This window comes from Gymnoscopelus microlampas, assembly GCF_963454915.1.
Source record: "Gymnoscopelus microlampas genome assembly, chromosome: 16".
NCBI classification, from domain to species: domain Eukaryota; kingdom Metazoa; phylum Chordata; class Actinopteri; order Myctophiformes; family Myctophidae; genus Gymnoscopelus; species Gymnoscopelus microlampas.
In genome coordinates, this window is record NC_139953.1 from 14,961,895 (window position 1) to 14,981,937 (window position 20,043).

The 20,043-nt window shown below is 40.4% G+C and overlaps 2 protein-coding genes across 4 annotated transcripts in view; both read left to right on the forward strand.

The window, feature by feature from the left end:
• Positions 1-20,043, forward strand: part of ost4 (oligosaccharyltransferase complex subunit 4 (non-catalytic)) — a 162,572-nt gene that overhangs the window by 106,543 nt on the left and 35,986 nt on the right. The gene's annotated exons all lie outside the window — the stretch shown is intronic.
• On the forward strand, positions 1,721-7,907 carry LOC311063485 (alpha-methylacyl-CoA racemase-like). Of its 2 annotated transcripts, none has more exons than XM_084082960.1 (6): positions 1,721-1,735; positions 2,722-2,997; positions 3,328-3,471; positions 3,823-3,983; positions 4,474-4,660; positions 5,051-7,907. In XM_084082960.1, exons 2-6 carry the CDS (start codon positions 2,751-2,753, stop codon positions 5,458-5,460), a joined length of 1,149 nt encoding a protein of 382 aa, XP_083939086.1. In that variant the 5' UTR covers positions 1,721-1,735; positions 2,722-2,750; the 3' UTR covers positions 5,461-7,907. The 2 variants fall into 2 exon arrangements, with proteins under 2 accessions (XP_083939086.1, XP_083939085.1); XM_084082959.1 differs by lacking the exon at positions 1,721-1,735 and adding an exon at positions 1,754-1,798.

Below are 20,043 nucleotides of genomic sequence, written 5' to 3' on the forward strand. Positions count from 1 at the left end.
CTGTTTTAAGTGGTTACTTAGTTTTTACTTTACTGTTGTGTTTGTTTTATTTTGTCGTAACGTTTCCTGTCTTGTCTCATTACCTTGTGATTAGTTTTATTTCTCCACCTGTGTCCCGTTAGTCCCTTAACTCAGTGGTGCGCATTCTGCACAACCTTTTTACAGTACACCCTCAGAAAACATTTGGATTATCGAATCCCGATCCAGGTCAAAAACCACATGAAATGTCTTTCGCCGGCAGCCATTTAAAAAAATGGCAGTCATATATATATTTTTGCTTGGCTAATGGGGGGAGGGGCGGGGGGAGTCAAAACTATATTCTGATGCCAAAATAATTTCAATCCAGGTAAAAAAAACACATAAAATGTCTTTAGCAGGCAGCCATTTTGGAAAATGGCAGCCATATTGTTTTTTTGGGTGTGGCTAACGGGGGGAGGGGGTAGGGGGGAGTTAAAACTATATTCTGATGCCAAAATAATCAAAATTGGATTATCCAATCACAATTCAGGTCAAAAACCACATAGCATGTCTTTTGCCGGCAGCCATTTTGGAAAATGGCAGCCATATTGGGGGTTTTTGGGTGGCTAACGGGGGGATGGGGTGGGGGGGAGTCAAAACTATATTCTGATGCCAAAATAATCAAACTTGGATTATCCAATCACAATCCAGGTCAAAAACCACATAGCATGTCTTTCGCCGGCAGCCATTTTGGAAAATGGCAGCCATATTGGTTTTTTTTGGGTGGCTAACGGGCTTTTGTGAAAAAGTAGGTCCAGAAGAAACTTTGTGGAAAATTTGGCGCTTGTATCACAAAGTGAAGTATCGTGTCACTAACAGCCCCCACTAACGGTTGCATTTCCGGGATAAATAAAGGCCTAGTACCTACATTACCACTCTACAGTATAAGTTACCAGCATGGCTTTGGTAGACTCATATGCAAGAGAGCCCACTGATATTATATCCCAGCCCACCACAGGCCTATCCTCTAATAGTCCTTCAGCTCCATCTACTGGAGGAAAGAGGGAATTGCTGAAGGGTCCCAACATTTTGTTAAACCAAAATGATGCTGATGCCAGTGACTTTTGGCAAGTGTTAATGTTGTATTTCTTTAATCTTTATTTTATTATGATCTTTTCATGGTAATATTAACTCAATCTGTTTGTAAAAATGAAGAACACAAAGAAAATGTCAAATGTATCCCTCTGTTTTATCTTTGATAGTTCATGGTCAACTGTAAACAAGTTATCTATCACTCCAATATATTAGAAAAAATCATTCTGTTGTGATCTGGGGGGGGGGGGGGGGGGGTTCCAGAGGGTCCCCAGCAAAAGTAGTTAACATAAGCATCACAATCATTTTAACCACTTCATCCATTTATATGTTGGCTATTCAAAATAGCAGATCTACAAGCTTGTACGTCTGCTATTTTAGATTTTTTTTTTTATATCGAAAATGTTTGGAAAAGTTTGAATCATTTTGACAATTATTTTTGAACATAAATCTTCTCTTCCGGGTGAACCTGGCAGAAAATATTTTCAGATCCGCGGCCAAATACATATCAATTTTGGGGTCCTTGAGATTAAACAGTTTGAAAACCACTGATCTATCTGTATGGCAAAAGCAATTTGCCCGTCCATAGATATGAAAACTTCATTACCCAGAAATCCTGCTGTCTACAATGACGTAACCAAGAAGCGACAGCAGTACTACGAGTTGCTTGCTGTTGTTGTAGTGTGTGCCAGTGTGTCAAAGGTAAGCACCATCATCAGACAAGACATCAACATTTCTTCACAGACCAGTAATCATGTTGCATGTTGTATATTTATCGTTCACTGAAATGTACTTCGCTAATGCCACATCACATTAATAGTAAATAAACGCAGGTAGTTAACTCTAGCCCCTGGGTCAAACTAGGACTAACTCACTCACTACTAACTAACTGTAGAGTTATATTAAGTTGTCAGTGTTGTTGTTTTTTTTGTTTGTTTTTTATTAAATGTGAAATTCATTACAGCCTTGTCATGATTCAACCACGTGTCAAATAAATAAGTAAACTTTATATTGGTGACTATGTTAAACACGATCACAGTAAATTGCAGACACTACCTTTGGACTTTGCTTTCTTATCTTAGCGCTATTCTTAGGTCTTGTTTTAAGTCCCACAAGGTTTATTAATTTTTTTGTCTTTAATGTGGAAATACCGTCTTAATTTTTTATTTACTTGTTTTTTTAAATATATTTTTGTTATTATTTTGTCTTTGTTTTTGTGTTGTTGCTCACTATATCCTCTCCCCAAAAGGACCACAATGGCATCAAGCCTTCAGGCCTTTTTGTACTATTATCCTTTTGAATTCATTTTCAATAAAGTGCTCAATCAATCAATCAATCAATCAGTCAGTGGCACACTAGTGGAGTAGTACACTGACTGCTGTATTGGAAAATAACCACATTGTCCAAGTCTAAAAATATCCTACTATTTGCAGCTCCTCAGGGGGTGGGAGATAACACTTGGGAAAAAACATTCGGGAATTTATTTACTTACTTGCCACACAAAGGAGCAAAAAACATCAGGTTACCAAATAGACAAAATGTACTCTACTTAACTTATGGGGTATCTGGGACTACTTTAGCCCCCCCTCATTCAAAACTTTGCTACATTACACAACACACACCTTCGAGAACTTGCTACCGATGCCTTTATCATGGTCTTATTTTCCACAGCTCTGTCCCCTGTTTCAGCCTGTCCTGTCATGGCGCTGGCTGGGGTGAGAGTCATTGAGCTGGCAGGCCTAGCCCCAGCACCATTCTGTGGCATGATTCTGGCAGACTTTGGTGCCAAGGTGATCCGAGTGGACCGCACCCGAGTTGCCATGGCGTTGGACACGATGGGACGGGGTAAACGCTCTGTAGCACTCAATCTGAAGACTCCTGACGGCGTGTCTGCGCTCAGGAAGCTCTGTGTCCAATCAGACGTCGTCTTGGAACCCTACCGTAAAGGTAAAAAAAATAACCAGGGTACGGATCTTTTAGGATTTCAACGATTCCGGTTCCTTAACAATTCCCTCTTAACGGTCCGATTCCTTAACGTTCCCTTTAACGATTCTTATATATTTTACAAAAACATTTTGCAAATAAAAATAAAAGAATTCCAGAAATGCAGATAATCTACATCAGCAATGTAATCTCTATTTTGCTCCCCCTTTCCTTCCAATTAATTTGTTAATGACAATTCTCATTTTCTTCCCCTCTTGTGTAGTCCCTACAGTTGGTCAAGTGGGAGAGAGTAGACAGAATTGTTTTTGATCATATCCTTTACACTTTTCCCAGGTGTGATGGAGAAACTAGGCCTTGGTCCAGAAGATCTATTGAAGGAGAATCCTCGTCTGATCTATGCTCGACTGACTGGCTATGGACAGACTGGCTCCTATGCCACTGCTGCTGGCCATGATATCAACTATCTCGCCATGTCAGGTATGAACATACATTGTGGACTTTTTATACCCACTGCCCCGGGGGCACTGCGGGGGGCGCAGTTACATGTAGGGGTTCAGTGTCTTGCTCAGGGACACTTCGACACAATGCCGGGGAAGGTACAGTAGTCAAACCTAGGACCTTCTGCTTCTCAGGCGGGCTCTTTAGTCTCTACCCATTCAGCCATGGCCGCCCTCCATAAATTATTGGCACAATAATATTATCCTCACATCGATATTGAGGTGTTTGTCCACGTCGCATGCTGTTTACATGCTTCTCCCGCCTTTTGCTTCCTCTCTGTACTACTCAACTCCATGTGCCGTTTCTCTTCTGTTCTTTTTTCTTTCATAGGTCTTTTATCTAGGCTCGGTCGTAGTGGTGACAAACCCTATGCACCGTTGAACCTGGTTGCAGACTTTGCAGGAGGTGGTCTGGCCTGTGCACTGGGTGTTGTCCTAGCACTGTTGGAGAGGACAACATCAGGGAAGGGACAGGTTGTTGATGCTAGCATGGTAAGATGATTATTTAGGCAGATACATTATCACCACTCCTCCGGAATAAGAAGGATTACATTGAAATACAAGACATTGTTGATGTATAAAACTAGAATGCACTTCTAAACATGCAGGACATGTTCGTGTTTACAATGTTAATAATATTTAACATTATCAGTGGCAATCCAATCAATGTATAGAATTTAACAGAGTATATGTATTTTTCTTTTCAACATTTCAGAAAGTCATTGTTCAACTATACTGCCATTCTAAGCAATCATTCACCCTGGATTGCTACTTTTTCTATATTTCATGCATTATTATGCTTATTTAAAAAGCAACACATGCATGATATTCATATGCATTTTAAGGACAAAAAGTAAATCATCACCACCAAACAGATTGAAACGCTGCACGTTTATGTGTGTATTTTGTATATATTCTAAATATGATCCTTTGTTCTTGCATCTCTCTGTCTTTTTCTAACTCTATCTTATGTGTTAACTAGGTGGAGGGAGCAGCGTACACAGGTTCTTTCGTATGGAAGTCTCGTCGCATTGGTATGTGGGACCAACCTAGAGGAGAGAACATGTTGGATAGTGGAGCTCCATTCTATGACACCTACAAGACCTCTGATGGAAAATATCTGGCTGTAGGAGCCATTGAACCACAGTTCTACAAACAGCTTCTTCATGGTTAGTAGTACACACACACACACACACACACACACACACACACACACACACACACACACACACACACACACACACTAAATAGGAGGTTCAACATTGGCAGCATCAGGAGTGGGCTTAATGTAAGGTTTTTGGTAAAGCTATGGTTCTTTTCCATCACTTTTGTATGATGCGTGTGGCATTCCCGGTCACAGTGGCCGCGCTAAAATTTAGTTGAGATGGATCCAGTACGTTAGGTCTGGCAATGTAGATAGACTAGATTAGACCTCTTCTACCTACATAACTGCATGTGTAGACTTGATGACTAATGTTGTGACCTTTTTGACTCCACTTTACTCTATAGGCCAAATGTCTGGCGTAGTTTTCCCCTCACTTTTTGGTTTTGCTTTGCAGGTTTGGGTTTGGATACAAGAGACTTGCCTCCTCAGATGAGCTTTAGCGATTGGCCTGAGCTCAGGCGGATCTTCACTGAGTGCTTTGCCTCTAAATCCCAAGCATATTGGTTGAGTATTTTTGAGGGGAAAGATGCCTGTGTCACACCTGTGTTGTCTTTTGATGAAGTGAGCTCCCATCCCCACAACCAGGAAAGAGGTTCTTTCATTAAAGACCCCGAGGGTGAAGAGAGCCCCCGACCAGCTCCGGTACTCTCTCGGACTCCTGCGGAACCTTGCTTGGCACACGACCCTCTTATCGGAGAACATACATGTCAAGTCCTAAAGGAGTATGGATTTAGTCCAGTAGAAATAAAGAAGATGCTAGCAGATGGAGTGATAGAGTCTAACCCTGCCAAGGCTAAGTTGTAGAGAATTGGACAAGCCATTAATTGTTCCATTCGCTACTGTATGTCCAACCCGATCGCCAGAGGAAACGTTCTCATTGAACGTTTTTCAACGTTTCTCAAAATCCGTGCATAGACTACTGGAAAACCACAAATTCCGTGCATAGCCGCCTCGCATCTCCCCCATTGTGACTAAACCATTTCGGAGCCGCGCAGTCTCAAGGGAATTGTCGCCGTGTGAAGGACCACCGAGCGAGCTAAAGCGAGCGAGTTGCCGTCCTGAACATTGCGACATTCCCTTGAGCCTACTCAGCGGCGTTTGAGTTACGTACCGATAGGCACAGAATCGTAAATTTTGTTGTGGGGACTGCTCTACTTCCTGGTTTTTCCGGGTTGCGACTGGTTACGCCCACCGTGGGACTCCCCGTACATATGCACGGAATTTGGGGGTTTCTAGGCGACTATGCACGGAATGACGTGCACAAATCCGTGCAATCCTACTATCCTATCCTACTATAATCCTACTATAATTCTAGTAACCTCTGTAGTGGTGGTGAGTACGTGAGTGAAGACACCCGGTTCTCCTCACTGGCTGGACCAATTGCTCTGATTTTGCACACAGCCATTGACCATTACCATCTGAACGCAACTGTGAAGCCCGTTTTTCAATTTCATCAAATCTCAGCTTCTTATTAGCGTTTTTCTGTCAAACACTGTCGCCATGGTTACAGGCCTGCCCAGCTATGGGACGAACTGCCTCCCGGGTTGCCAGATCATGTGCGCATATCCCCCCACGGATGCGCTGCGCCGACGGGTATGGTCTAGTGTATACTAATTCTCTGGCGATCAGGCTGGTATGTCTGTATGATACTGTACATTATAGGGGAGCCAGGAAGCACCAGTATGAGCAACAAGTGCCTGAGGTACCTGGGCTATTCTTAATATTAACGGTGCAAGTGTGCAAACAGTATATCAGGTTTGCATGCTCGACTAACTTGAAGCCTGAGACATGGTGGGTGTGATTTCAAGATTTACTTCATGTGAATCCACCCACTCAGCTCAAAAAGATCTGAAAATAGCTTTTCAGCTTATACAATTTCCTATTGATGAAAATGAGGCAAAGACCTTACAATCTCAGAAAGAAATCATTAATTGAATGGTAGCTCCTTTTATGAATTGAAATGTACATTCAGTCACGGTCTTCACTGTTATAATTCTGTAAGAACCTTAGACATGTAGTTTATCAGAAGCCGCTAAAGGACTAAAAGGTGGGCCGAATGGAAACGGACAACCCACAATTTATTGTCTCCGCCAAGCCGGACTGCAAAAGGCAGACTTACGTTTTCACCCCTGTCCATTCATCCTTCCGTATGTCCATGTGTTTGTCTGTGAACAGGTAATCTTTGGCACTGCTGGACTGATCAGAGTAAAACTTTGCAGACACACTCTCAGGAGGCCCAAGAAGAACCTCTGCCCCAAATTTTTCACATCAGCCTGTTATAGCGCCACTAGGAGGCTGATTTTTGCAAAACATTTATTTTATATTACTTCTACTGATGTTGTGCAAACCTCACGCAAATCACTACACATAGTCATAATAGCCACGTGATCAAGGTCTATCGGTTAGATTTTTCCATCCTGATCGGTTACGATTGGCTTCCAAATTTGCGGTAGTGGCCCTTTTGCACAAAATGCTGCAAATCATGAATGCAATGTCCGATTGCCGTGGAACTTTGCACACACATTCCCACTAGGCCAAGAAAGAAATGCCGCTCTACATTTTTCAAATTGGTGGCCCGTTTTGCACAAAATGTCGCAAATCAGGAACGTCCGATTGATTCATGGTGGCTCTATTACGGGACGATTCACTCATTCACATAACAATTTAGCAACGGGCTTATGAAATTACATGGAATAGTTTCTTATAACCTTTTTATGAATCCCCGATCATTCCCTGTACCCCCTGCAAGCTGCTCAAGTACCCCGAGGGGTACTTTTGGGCCATTATGCATTTCCTACACTTTTTGCTCTTACAGATTTTGTACAAACCTCACGCAAATTGGTACACCATATCTCTGTAGTTATTGTTGAAATTATTAAATGTAACTTAATGTGTCAATGAATCAGTTGAGTGAAAAAAATATTTCATGTAAATGGTTACATTTTTGTGTGTGACAAACAGCCTACTGTTTTGTATGAACATCAGTTTAAAAAGCCATAAAACAACAATTAGTCAAGTAAAAATGTTATCTGTACAATGTAATGTATACAGTAATATCTCTGCCATTTCATAATCACAATACAATATAGTAGAGCCTCTTTTGAAAAATAAACACAAATATAGCTGCAAGCAGAGATAATCCCAGGGGGGGGGAGAGAGAGAGACGCCACATGCTAAGGGCGGAGCTTACTGGTCAAAGCAATACATGTGTTCCTCGTGAGTCAAGGCACAAGTGTAAGCAAGTTCCACGACTTTCGGCCAAACGAGGCATGACTTATGCCTGGTTAAAGTTTGCATTTTCAAAAAATTGCTATAGCGCCCCCCTTTGGCCAATTGGAGTAAGATTGGTTTCAGTGATATTTGGAATGACCCTCTACATTTCTGCAAAGTTTCAAAGAAATGTGAGTCTGCATGTATGTTTTAGGCGCAGATGAATAATTTTCATAAAACTGTAATAGTTAAAATCTATCTCCTCATGGGATTTTTGAGCAATCTGCACGAAACGTTTAACACTTGAACTTTGGACCTATGCCGACAGCAACTTGGCAGCGGATTTTCCATAAGTGAAAAAATGCAGAAGTTAGGAGCCAATGACTGTTTTTCATATAATTCAAAATGGTGGGAGATCTAAAGGTCAGAGGTCAGAAGTCAGGGTGAAAGTTGTTCAGCATGAGGAGACGCATATGTGTATCCAAGTTTCATGGCTGTAGGTCAAAAAGGGCATGAGTTGTACCTGTTCAAAGTTGGCATTTTTCAATTGAGTGCTATAGCGCCACCTTTTGACGAATGAGTGTGAGAATTATTTCTTGATCGTTTTTCCTGACCATCTACCATATGGCCGAGTTTCGTAAAAAGCGACAGCACGGTTCAGCCAGAACTGCGAAAAGTGGCAGAAGAAGAACTAAAATACTGCCAATAATAAAACAGGTCCAGAGCTGAGCTCTGGCCCCGTAATAAAACAGGTCCAGAGCTGAGCTCTGGCCCCGTAACAAGCAAAATATACCTACACCAGGGGTCTTCAACAGGGGGTCCGGGACCCCTAGGGGGTCCTCAGAGTTACTACAGGGGGTCCGCCAAAACCTTGTGTGCTATGATTATTATTTTTTTACATTAACCACTTGAACCCTAGCATCCCTTTTCTGAGGAGAACTTTAGCCAAAAATAGCAGATCTAGCGCGAGGCGTTGTGAGCTTGTAGATCGGCTATTTTTGGCAGAGGTGTAGAGGGTAAAAAGAGCAGACTAAGTAAACAAAAAAGTTTAATCTGAAACACAATTTTATACAATTATAGAGGGGGTCCCTGCTTCATCTTTCTCTCAGCTAGGGGGTCCTTGGCCTGAAAACGTTGAAGACCCCTGACCTACACTATTAGGTGTTTTTTCATGTTTGTAGCTGGCTGTAATCTTTCACTGAAGAGCATGCAGGGCAATGCTCAAATACACACAATAGTTCTATAGTGGTAAAAAAAAAACAGTCAGACCTCTGTACCCTGCATGGTTTAACTGCTTCAGTGAATCTGAGACTCCTTGGACCATGTCATTCACTCATCTCGCCATCGCAGCTTCTTGCTCTCAGGAGAACCTGTTCCCCTGTCGTCAGCCTCCAGCACAGATGTACGCCCAGGCAAGGATAACTTTTATTACAGTTTGTAAAAGTGACAGTTTCATGCTCATTGTCTGATGTGACTTTAAGGTTGACATGTAAATCAGTGTGAATGCTAATGTGCACTTCATTGTCATCATCAATGTATGATTATTTGTCTAATTGTTTGTTTTTAATGTCACCTTTTCTTCAATAAAGCCCTGCCAACTACACCATATGGCCTGTTCCTTGGAGGAGTTGATGCAAAAAGGACTTTAGCTTGTTATTAATTCAGTTCCTACATTGACACAATAGTATATGAGAAAAGTCATACTAAACTCGTACATAAAAAATGAAGTCATACAATACTTTAGTATAAACAAAATGCCATACAGTCCTGTCGTTAAAAAAATACTTTGTTCTTGTCAGCCTAAATTGTTCACAGCACAGCTATCTATTTTTATATTTAATTCTTGTGACAACCCTGGAAGTTGTCAGGGTGACTGGTGTGGTTGTCATGGTTACTAACCATGTGTCATGTGTGTCAGAATGATTGGAGGGCGGAGTGTGTCATCAGTGGAGATCTGGCCCACCTGGATTGTCCTCTATAAAATAGGTGGCTGGACTTCATTCTTGTTCTCTCTCTCACCGTGAAGTTCACTGGGAGCACTCCAGCCTTTTGGATTTTGCTTATTAAAGAACAAGATCACTGTGGTAGAGGTTTGGGTTGTGTAGTTACCTTGTCATGATGTAACTCCAAAGGTGAACAAGAAATCTAAAATAATTGCTGTATAATAATTGAATAGAAATTGATCATTCAAAATATGCTCCTCATTGACATTGTACGGTGAAACGGCTCTCAAAGTCACTCTTTTAGCACGTAAACGAACACAAACAAAGCTGATTCAGTCAATATAGAACATCACCAAACCCAGTACTGTTTTTTTTTTTTAAACAAAAATGTCAACTTCCTGTTGATTTTACTATTTGAAGATCCAGATCCGCGGATCCAGTCCGAGTTCTTTTTAATGAAAATAGCAAAATCAACAGGATGTTAGCATTTTTATTTAAAAAACAAACGGTACTGGGTTTGGTGATGTTCTATATAGTCTGAATCAACTTTATTTGTGTTCGTTTGTGCTAAAAGAGTGACTTTGAGAGCTGTTTCAGCCTACAATGTAATTCAATGAGGAGCATATTTTTTATTATCAATGGAGCAATTATTTTAGATTTCTTGCCCACCTTTGGAGATGCATCATGGCAAGGTAACTACACAACCCAAACCTCTACCAAAGTGGTCTTGCCTTTTAAGCACTGTTAACCACCCCAGTATCCGTATTGTGGGTATAGCTTTAGCAGAAAATAACCGATCGACAAGCTCACTGCGACACGTTGTGAGCTTGTCGATCGGCTATTTTCAGTCAAAACTTTCCTCATAATAACACAAAACAGAAAATACACTAGTATTGAGCCCTGAGGCTCACCAGTTACCCATATGGGGTTAAGTTAGTTTTAATAAAATAATTTAAACGTTCTTTGTTTGTGTGAGTTTCCTCATTTTGTTACAAACTCAGCCGTTTGCAACACTCTTGGTTGGTTGTTGCAATAAATACATTACATTTAAGTGGTTGAATTTATGTAATTTGTTATCCCTGAGTCACTAGAATACCTCAAAACGAAGTATGGAGCTCGGCCTATAATTGATCATTGATTTGATTGATATGCTGCATGCCATGAGTGCGAAGTGGTATTTTCTTAAACTTAATTCAATTAATCAAAGAGGATCTGTGATCATAATACAGCACTGTTTGAGGAACTATAGTTGAAAACTTAAGACATATTTTTTAATGTCCAGTCCAAAGTGAGAACAATGTAGCCTACTTGATTTAACACCAAAACTGCTATAGTTTTGATCATCTGAAACTAAGGAATTTATAAATGACAAAAAGGGTATGAATTTTTATGACATTACGAAACATCTCTCTGTTTCCTTTCAATGAAAGTGTAAATCTGGGTTCAGACTCAGTCAGAGTAAACGTTTTCTAACAGATGGTTTTAAACAACCTAAATCTCAGTCGTGTCATAATGAACCCTTTCCCTGATCATCAGAGGGTGTATCTAGTAGATCCAGACATTCTGTCAGGGGTAGAGGTGTTTTCTGTGGATTTTCATCTTTTGACCTGTCACCTCTTGCTTTAACTTTAAATATAACCTCGAAATCCTAATTAATGTGAAAGGCCTGGTGGTGCAAGAGTAAAGCATAGGCTTCACAAGCGGATAGCCGTGGGTTTGAATCTTGGTCAGGGAAGATCTCAATTTTCGGTCTTTTTAAGGCGAGAACCATGGATGAAGCCCGCCTCCCTCCTCACGCCCTCTTTTAGCTCCGGTAGGAGAGGGAGGAGCATTGAGGGAGCCCACCTCCAGGGGGAGGAGCTTAATACATTTAGATATTAATTAAAGATTTTTATTTTTGTATTTTTTTGTGATTTTATGGCCATTGTTTTGTTCCACATGAATTTGTTTGAGACATTTTTTTATTGTTTTTTTTCATCACCAGTTTGTATTGACCACAGCTCCATTGTTTTTTTGTTGTATTACCCTTTTAGTTTTTATTTAGTAGTTGTTTCGAGTGAGCTTTGAACCTCGAACCTTTAGTTTGTGAACCTTTGATTTATCTTTTAAGCCACGCTGGCATGGAAGGTACAATTGGGAACGTCATCCTTAACCCGCCTTTTAGAATTTAGATATGGACAGTGAAAATGTTCTTCAGGAGCCTTGAACCCCAAACCTTCTGCTTTCAGACCCTGTGTTTAACTCTTGAGCCACGCTGGCATGGAAAGTACAATTGGGAACGTCATCCTTAACCCGCCTTTTAGAATTTAGACGGACAGTGAAAATGTCCTTCAGGAGCCTTGAACCCCAAACCTTCTGCTTTCAGACCCTGTGTTTATCTCTTGAGCCACGCTGGCATGGAATTTACAATTGGGAACGTCATTGTTCACCCTCCTTTTATAATTTAGATGGCCAGTGAAAATGTTCTTCAGGAGCTTTGAACCCCAAACCTTCTGCTTTCAGACCCTGTGTTTATCTCTTGAGCCACACAGCTATGGGTAATATAAAAGAGAACGTAATACTTAAAGCACCTTTTAGAAGTTAGATGGACAGTGAAAATGTGCTCCAGGAGTTTCGAACCTTAAACCTTCGGTTTATAAACCCCAGAGTTTTCTCTTGAGCCATGGTACCGAAACGAAGTTAAATCCGAAAAAATCACTAAGTGTGGAGGCCAAAATTGTTCCCCCAAAAACCTGTTAGGAGTAAGTTTCAGGCAATTTAAAGTTGATTGGTAGTACTTTGTAGTGACTTTTTTTTTGGTCCCTAACATTCATCGAGCTCTGGACTTAGTACATTTATTTTTCGTTTCGGTAGTGACACCATTGTGTCACTACCTCCAGGGGGAGGAGCTGAATACATTTACATATTAATTAAAGATTTTTATTTTTGTATTTTTTTGTGATTTTATGGCCATTGTTTTTTTCCACATGAATTTGTTTGAGACATTCTTTTATTGTTTTTTTTCATCACCAGTTTGTATTGACCACAGCTCCATTGTTTTTTTGTTGTATTACCCTTTTAGTTTTTATTTAGTAGTTGTTTTGAGTGAGCTTTGAACCTCGAACCTTTAGTTTGTGAACCTTTGATTTATCTTTTAAGCCACGCTGGCATGGAAGGTACAATTGGGAACGTCATCCTTAACCCGCCTTTTAGAATTTAGATATGGACAGTGAAAATGTTCTTCAGGAGCCTTGAACCCCAAACCTTCTGCTTTCAGACCCTGTGTTTAACTCTTGAGCCATGCTGGCATGGAAGTTACAATTGGGAACGTCATCCTTCACCCGCCTTTTAGAATTTAGACGGACAGTGAAAATGTTCTTCAGGAGCTTTGAACCCCAAACGTTCTGCTTTCAGACCCTTTGTTTAACTCTTGAGCCACGCTGGCATGGAAAGTACAATTGGGAACGTCATCCTTAACCCGCCTTTTAGAATTTAGATGGACAGTGAAAATGTCCTTCAGGAGCCTTGAACCCCAAACCTTCTACTTTCAGACCCTGTGTTTAACTCTTGAGCCACGCTGGCATGGAAGTTACCATTGGGAACGTCATCCTTCACCCGCCTTTTAGAATTTAGATGGCCAGTGAAAATGTTCTTCAGGAGCTTTGAACCCCAAACGTTCTGCTATCAGACCCTGTGTTTATCTCTTTATCCACACAGGTATGGATAATACAAAAGAGGACGTAATACTTAAACCACCTTTTAGAAGTTAGATGGACAGTGAAAATGTGCTCCAGGAGTTTCGAACCTTAAACCTTCGGTTTATAAACCCCAGAGTTTTCTCTTGAGCCATGGTACCGAAACGAAGTGTGGAGGCCAAAATTGTTCCCCCAAAAACCTGTTAGGAGTACGTTTCAGGCAATTTAGAGTTGATTGGTAGTACTTTGTAGTGACTTTTTTTTTGGTCCCTAACATTCATCGAGCTCTGGACTTAGTAAATTTATTTTTTCACCAATTACCGAAACGAAAGTTGGTCACTACCGAAACGAAAGTTAAATCCGAAAAAATCACTAAGTGTGGAGGCCAAAATCGTCCCCCCAAAAACCTGTTAGGAGTACGTTTCAGGCAATTTAGAGTTGATTGGTAGTACTTTGTAGTGACTTTTTTTTTGGTCCCTAACATTCATCGAGCTCTGGATTTAGTAAATTTATTTTTTCACCATTTACCGAAACGAAAGTTGATCACTACCGAAACGAAAGTTAAATCCGAAAAAATCAGTAAGTGTGGAGGCCAAAATTGTTCCCCCAAAAACCTGTTAGGAGTAAGTTTCAGGCAATTTAAAGTTGATTGGTAGTACTTTGTAGTGACTTTTTTTTTGGTCCCTAACATTCATCGAGCTCTGGACTTAGTACATTTATTTTTCGTTTCGGTAGTGACACCATTGTGTCACTACCTCCAGGGGGAGGAGCTTAATACATTTGCATATTAATTAAAGATTTTTATTTTTGTATTTTTTTGTGATTTTAAGGCCATTGTTTTTTTCCACATGAATTTGTTTGAGACATTTTTTTATTGTTTTTTTTCATCACCAGTTTGTATTGACCACAGCTCCATTGTTTTTTTGTTGTATTACCCTTTTAGTTTTTATTTAGTAGTTGTTTTGAGTGAGCTTTGAACCTTGAACCTTTAGTTTGTGAACCTTTGATTTATCTTTTAAGCCACGCTGGCATGGAAGGTACAATTGGGAACGTCATCCTTAACCCGCCTTTTAGAATTTAGATATGGACAGTGAAAATGTTCTTCAGGAGCCTTGAACCCCAAACCTTCTGCTTTCAGACCCTGTGTTTAACTCTTGAGCCACGCTGGCATGGAAGTTAAATTTGGGAACGTCATCCTTCACCCGCCTTTTAGAATTTAGATGGCCAGTGAAAATGTTCTTCAGGAGCTTTGAACCCCAAACGTTCTGCTTTCAGACCCTTTGTTTAACTCTTGAGCCACGCTGGCATGGAAAGTACAATTGGGAACGTCATCCTTAACCCGCCTTTTAGAATTTAGATGGACAGTGAAAATGTTCTTCAGGAGCCTTGAACCCCAAACCTTCTACTTTCAGACCCTGTGTTTAACTCTTGAGCCACGCTGGCATGGAAAGTACAATTGGGAACGTCATCCTTAACCCGCCTTTTAGAATTTAGACGGACAGTGAAAATGTTCTTCAGGAGCCTTGAACCCCAAATCTTCTACTTTCAGACCCTTTGTTTAACTCTTGAGCCACGCTGGCATGGTAAGTACAATTGGAAACGTCATCCTTAACCCGCCTTTTAGAATTTAGATGGACAGTGAAAATGTTCTTCAGGAGCCTTGAACCCCAAACCTTCTGCTTTCAGACCCTGTGTTTATCTCTTGAGCCACGCTGGCATGGAAGTTACAATTGGGAACGTCATCCTTCATCCTCCTTTTAGAATTTAGATGGCCAGTGAAAATGTTCTTCAGGAGCTTTGAACCCCAAACCTTCTGCTTTCAGACCCTGTGTTTATCTCTCTCTCTCTACAGGTTTCCTGGTGGTTTTAACTTGTTTTTCTAGAAGTTAGTCTGCAAAGCAAAGCATCACAGTAAAGACACCAGTGGGATTTGAACTCATGGCCTCTGGATCATGTATACTGCGTCTCAACCCATTGAGCTAACAGTTGGCTGAGAGTTACAGGTTTCCTGGTGGTTTTAACTTGTTTTTCTAGAAGTTAGTCTGCAAAGGAAAGCATCACAGTAAAGACACCAGTGGGATTTGAACTCATGGCCTCTGGATCATGTATACTGCGTCTCAACCCATTGAGCTAACAGATGGCTGACAAGTAAAGCCTTCCTGGTAGTTTTCAGTTGATCTTCTGGAAGCCAGTCTGCAAAGGAAAGAATCATAGGAAAGACATCAATGGGATTTGAACTCATGGCCTCTGGATCATGAATACTGCGTCTCAACCCATTGAGCTAACAGATGGCTGACAAGTACAGCCTTCCTGGTAGTTTTCACTTGATCTTCTGGAAGCCAGTCTGCAAAGGAAAGAATCATAGGAAAGACATCAATGGGATTTGAACTCATGGCCTCTGGATCATGAATACTGCGTCTCAACCCATTGAGCTAACAGATGGCTGACAAGTACAGCCTTCCTGGTAGTTTTCACTTGATCTTCTGGAAGCCAGTCTGCAAAGGAAAGAATCATAGGAAAGACATCAATGGGATTTGAACTCATGGCCTCTGGATCATGTATACTGCGTCTCAACCCATTGAGCTAACAGTTGGATGACAAATATAGCCTTCCTGGTAGTTTTCAGTTGATCTTCTGGAAGCTAGTCTGCAAAGGAAAGAATCATAGGAAAGACATCAATGGGATTTGAACTCATGGCCTCTGGATCATGAATACTGCGTCTCAACCCATTGAGCTAACAGATGGCTGACAAGCACAGCCTTCCTGGTGCTTTGACTTGAACAACAAACAAGACAAATAACTTTAAAAAAATGTGTTACAGCATAAATATAAATCTTTTTCATGGGGGGCCCTGACACTACATCTTTTCACATTGGGGTCCACTGCCCAAATACATGTCAATTTGGGGGGTTGACAACAAAACGTTTCAGAACCACAGATTCCAAGGAAACAGCTGTAGGTGAATGGATAGAGTCACTGACTAGTGAGCCGCAGGTAACAGGTTCAAGCCTCATATAGCCTGACTTAAACAAACAAATAACAACTTAGTATAGTCAGATTATTTTTTACACAACTTACATTTTGTAATCAAACTACCGAAACGAAAGTTGGTCACCACCGAAACGAAAGTTAAATCCGAAATAATCACTAAGTGTGGAGGCCAAAATCGTCCCCCCAAAAACCTGTTAGGAGTACGTTTCAGGCAATTTAGAGTTGATTGGTAGTACTTTGTAGTGACTTTTTTGGTCCCTAACACCACAAATGGTTTACATACTCTTTACGAATGTCTTACGCATCATTTGCTTAACATGAATGATAATTCTAGTAATTGTTTGGTGTCTGCATTCATGAAAGCCAGGTAGTTTGCAACAGGTAAGGAGAAAGTCCACATTAACAGACAGTCATAAATGATGAACTGTCTTCACTTTACTGTAGGGCACATAATAACATGTACAAAGGATTTATAGATATTTTAGGAATGTTTTACAAAGCATGTTAAACATGAACAAACACATTAACAGACAGTTGTAAATGATGAACTGTCTTCACTTTACTATAGGGCACATAATAACATGTACTAAGGATTTATAGATACTTTAGGAATGTTTAACAAAGCATATGTTAAACATGAACAAGCTACCAATAGCTTGTATATATTATGTAACATCAGTTACAAATGATTTAATAATCATTTACAGATGTATTATACATGGCTTATTCATGAATAGTTACTAATACCTTTATAGATGATTTGTAACCGTAGTTATAAAGGTTTTAGTAATCATTTACGAATGTCAATAAACAGGTTGTTAATGATTTGTTAATAGTCTACAAACTGCTTATAAACGTTTATAAATGCTTTAGAATGGGTCGTTACAAATGATTTAATAATCTTTTACAGATGTATATAAATGGCTTATTCATGAATAGTTCACTACTTACTAATACTTTACAAATGATTTGTAACTGTAGTTATAAAGGTTTTAGTAATCATTTACGAATGTCAACAAACAGGTTGTTAATGATTTGTTAATAGTCTACAAACTACTCATAAACGTTTATAAATGCTTTATAACGGGTCATTATTGTAAAGTGCTACCCAATATACAAATGGTATACAGCGAAATGGATTCAATTTGAAGGTTTTTCATATGCATTTAACAAATGCTCAGTGGCTCACTGAGTAATGGCACTTGCCTATGATGTTGGAGGTTGCAAGTTCAAGTCCAGGTTCTGACAATGTATCAAGGTGTACCCAACATCTTGCCAAATTTGGAACACTCTTTTTTTCCCTCCAAGTTATAAATATAAATCTTTCTTATGGGGGGGGGGGGTCTTTGCACTACATCTTTTGACATGGGCGTCCACGGCCATATACATATCAATTTGTGGGTCCTTGTGATGAAGACTTGAACCTGTGACTACAGAGACAGCCATAGCTGAATGGGCAGAGTGGCTACCTGGTAAGCAGGAAGTCACAGGTTCAAATGTCACCCCAGTAATATGTCGGAGTGTCATTTCCTCCGAGAAGGTGTGGGGAAAGAGACTTTAAATGCAGTTGCACTGTTGCAGATGGCTTTGAACTATACAATACACTAAACTTAAACATTGATGTTGTAGAAAGTAAATGTTTACACCTAGTAGCCTTAGTTAACTTAGTTACTATGTATAAAGTAATTTTGAATCGGGCATAAATCCATTTCAATAAAGTGAATTCCAGTGGTGGAAAAAGTACTCAAATGTTTTAGTAAAAGTAAAAGTATCAATACTGCAATGTAGAAGTTTACTTGAGTAAAAGTGCAAAAGTATTGGTATCAAAATGTGCTTAAAGTACCAAAAATAAAAGTACTAAAATGTTTGAAAATAGCAGATCTACAAGCTCACAACGCGCCACGCTGTGAGCTTGTAGATCTGCCATTTTCAAATAGCCTAGGTATAAAATAGGGCTAAAGTGGTTACTTTATGTTTTATAAAGTAATAAATACTTTACACCTGCAAAGTAACTAAAGTTTTCAAATAATTTGCCTCCGAGATGTAGTGGAGTAAAAGGAAAAGTATAGACAATTGGAAGTACCTCAAAAATGTACTTAGTTATTTTACACCACTGGTGAATTCAGAGTTTCATTTATAACATGAATGAGTCCCAAAAGCAAACAGGGACAAAAGTACAGGGGGTGGCACTCCCCTCTAACCTAGTCTACTAACATAAAATTGCTGCACGTGGAAAGGACCCCATCATTGCATGTAAAAGAACTGAACATTCTGAACACAGAATAGACTTTAGGTCTGAACAAGTGTCTCAGGACATGGTGATGGAAGGTGCAGTGCATTTCTTGCAGGTGATGGGAGAGGATTGGTGAACTGAAGCTTAGAAAAAATTGAAATGCATGCAGTAATGTATTCATTTTAACCTGTACCTCCCCCCTCCTATAACACATTTTAACACTGCTGCCCCCCCCCCCTAACAATGTAACCAATCAAGTGCTAATAAACTAGGGAAATGTAAATGCAACGCAAACCATGAGCAGGGCGCCACAGGGAATCGAACCCTGTCCTAGTAAAACCAGGAGAACCAGACCAGCGCCTTTTTTTGTTTTTTTTGCGGGGTTTTTTTTATGACGCGAAGGGCGCATTTTATGACGCGAATGGCGCAACGCAAGTGACCTCCCCAACCCTAACCAGCAGCACCCTAACCAGCAGCAGCAAAGAATTAAAAAAAAGTTCCTACCTTCCAGCCATCTTCACTGCACACGCTGCAGCAACAGCATCAGAGTTCCTACCTTTCTGCCATCTTCACTGCACACGCTGCAGCAACAGCATGCCTTTCTGCCATCTTCACTGCAACAACAGCCATAGATATAGAAACCTAGATCGTCACAGCGGATCATCCGTTTCCATCTGCGTCTTCCTCGGTCACTCCAGCCACCTGCATGTCCTCAAGAAGTCTTCTTCTGGTCAACTTCAGATTCTGGAAAGAAAGACAAAACAGTTCAGTTGTGTAGGCCATGGTTTTCTTTTTGTTCTTTTGCGAATGGTACATTTTATGACGCAACACAAGTGACCTCCCTAACCCTAACCAGCAGCAGCAAAGAATTTAAAAAAGTTCCTACCTTCCAGCCATCTTCACTGCACACGCTGCAGCAACAGCAGCATAATAGTTCCTACCTTTCTGCCATCTTCACTGCACACGCTGCAGCAACAGCATCATAGTTCCTACCTTTCTGCCATCTTCACTGCACACGCTGCAGCAACAGCCATAGATATAGAAACCTAGATCGTCACAGCGGATCATCCGTTTCCATCTGCATCTTCCTCTTGTCACTCCAGCCACCTGCATGTCCTCAAGATGTCTTCTTTTGGTCAACTTCAGATTCTGGAAAGAAAGACAAAACATTTCAGTTGTGTAGGCCATTGTTTCTCAAAGTAGGGTCCAGGGGGTCCCCAGCAAAATGGCTTAATACAGCATCACAATCATTTTAACCACTTTAACCTTTTATACTTTGGCTATTCAAAAATAGCAGATCTACAAGCTCATAGCTTAACTCAAAGCTCTGCTTCTG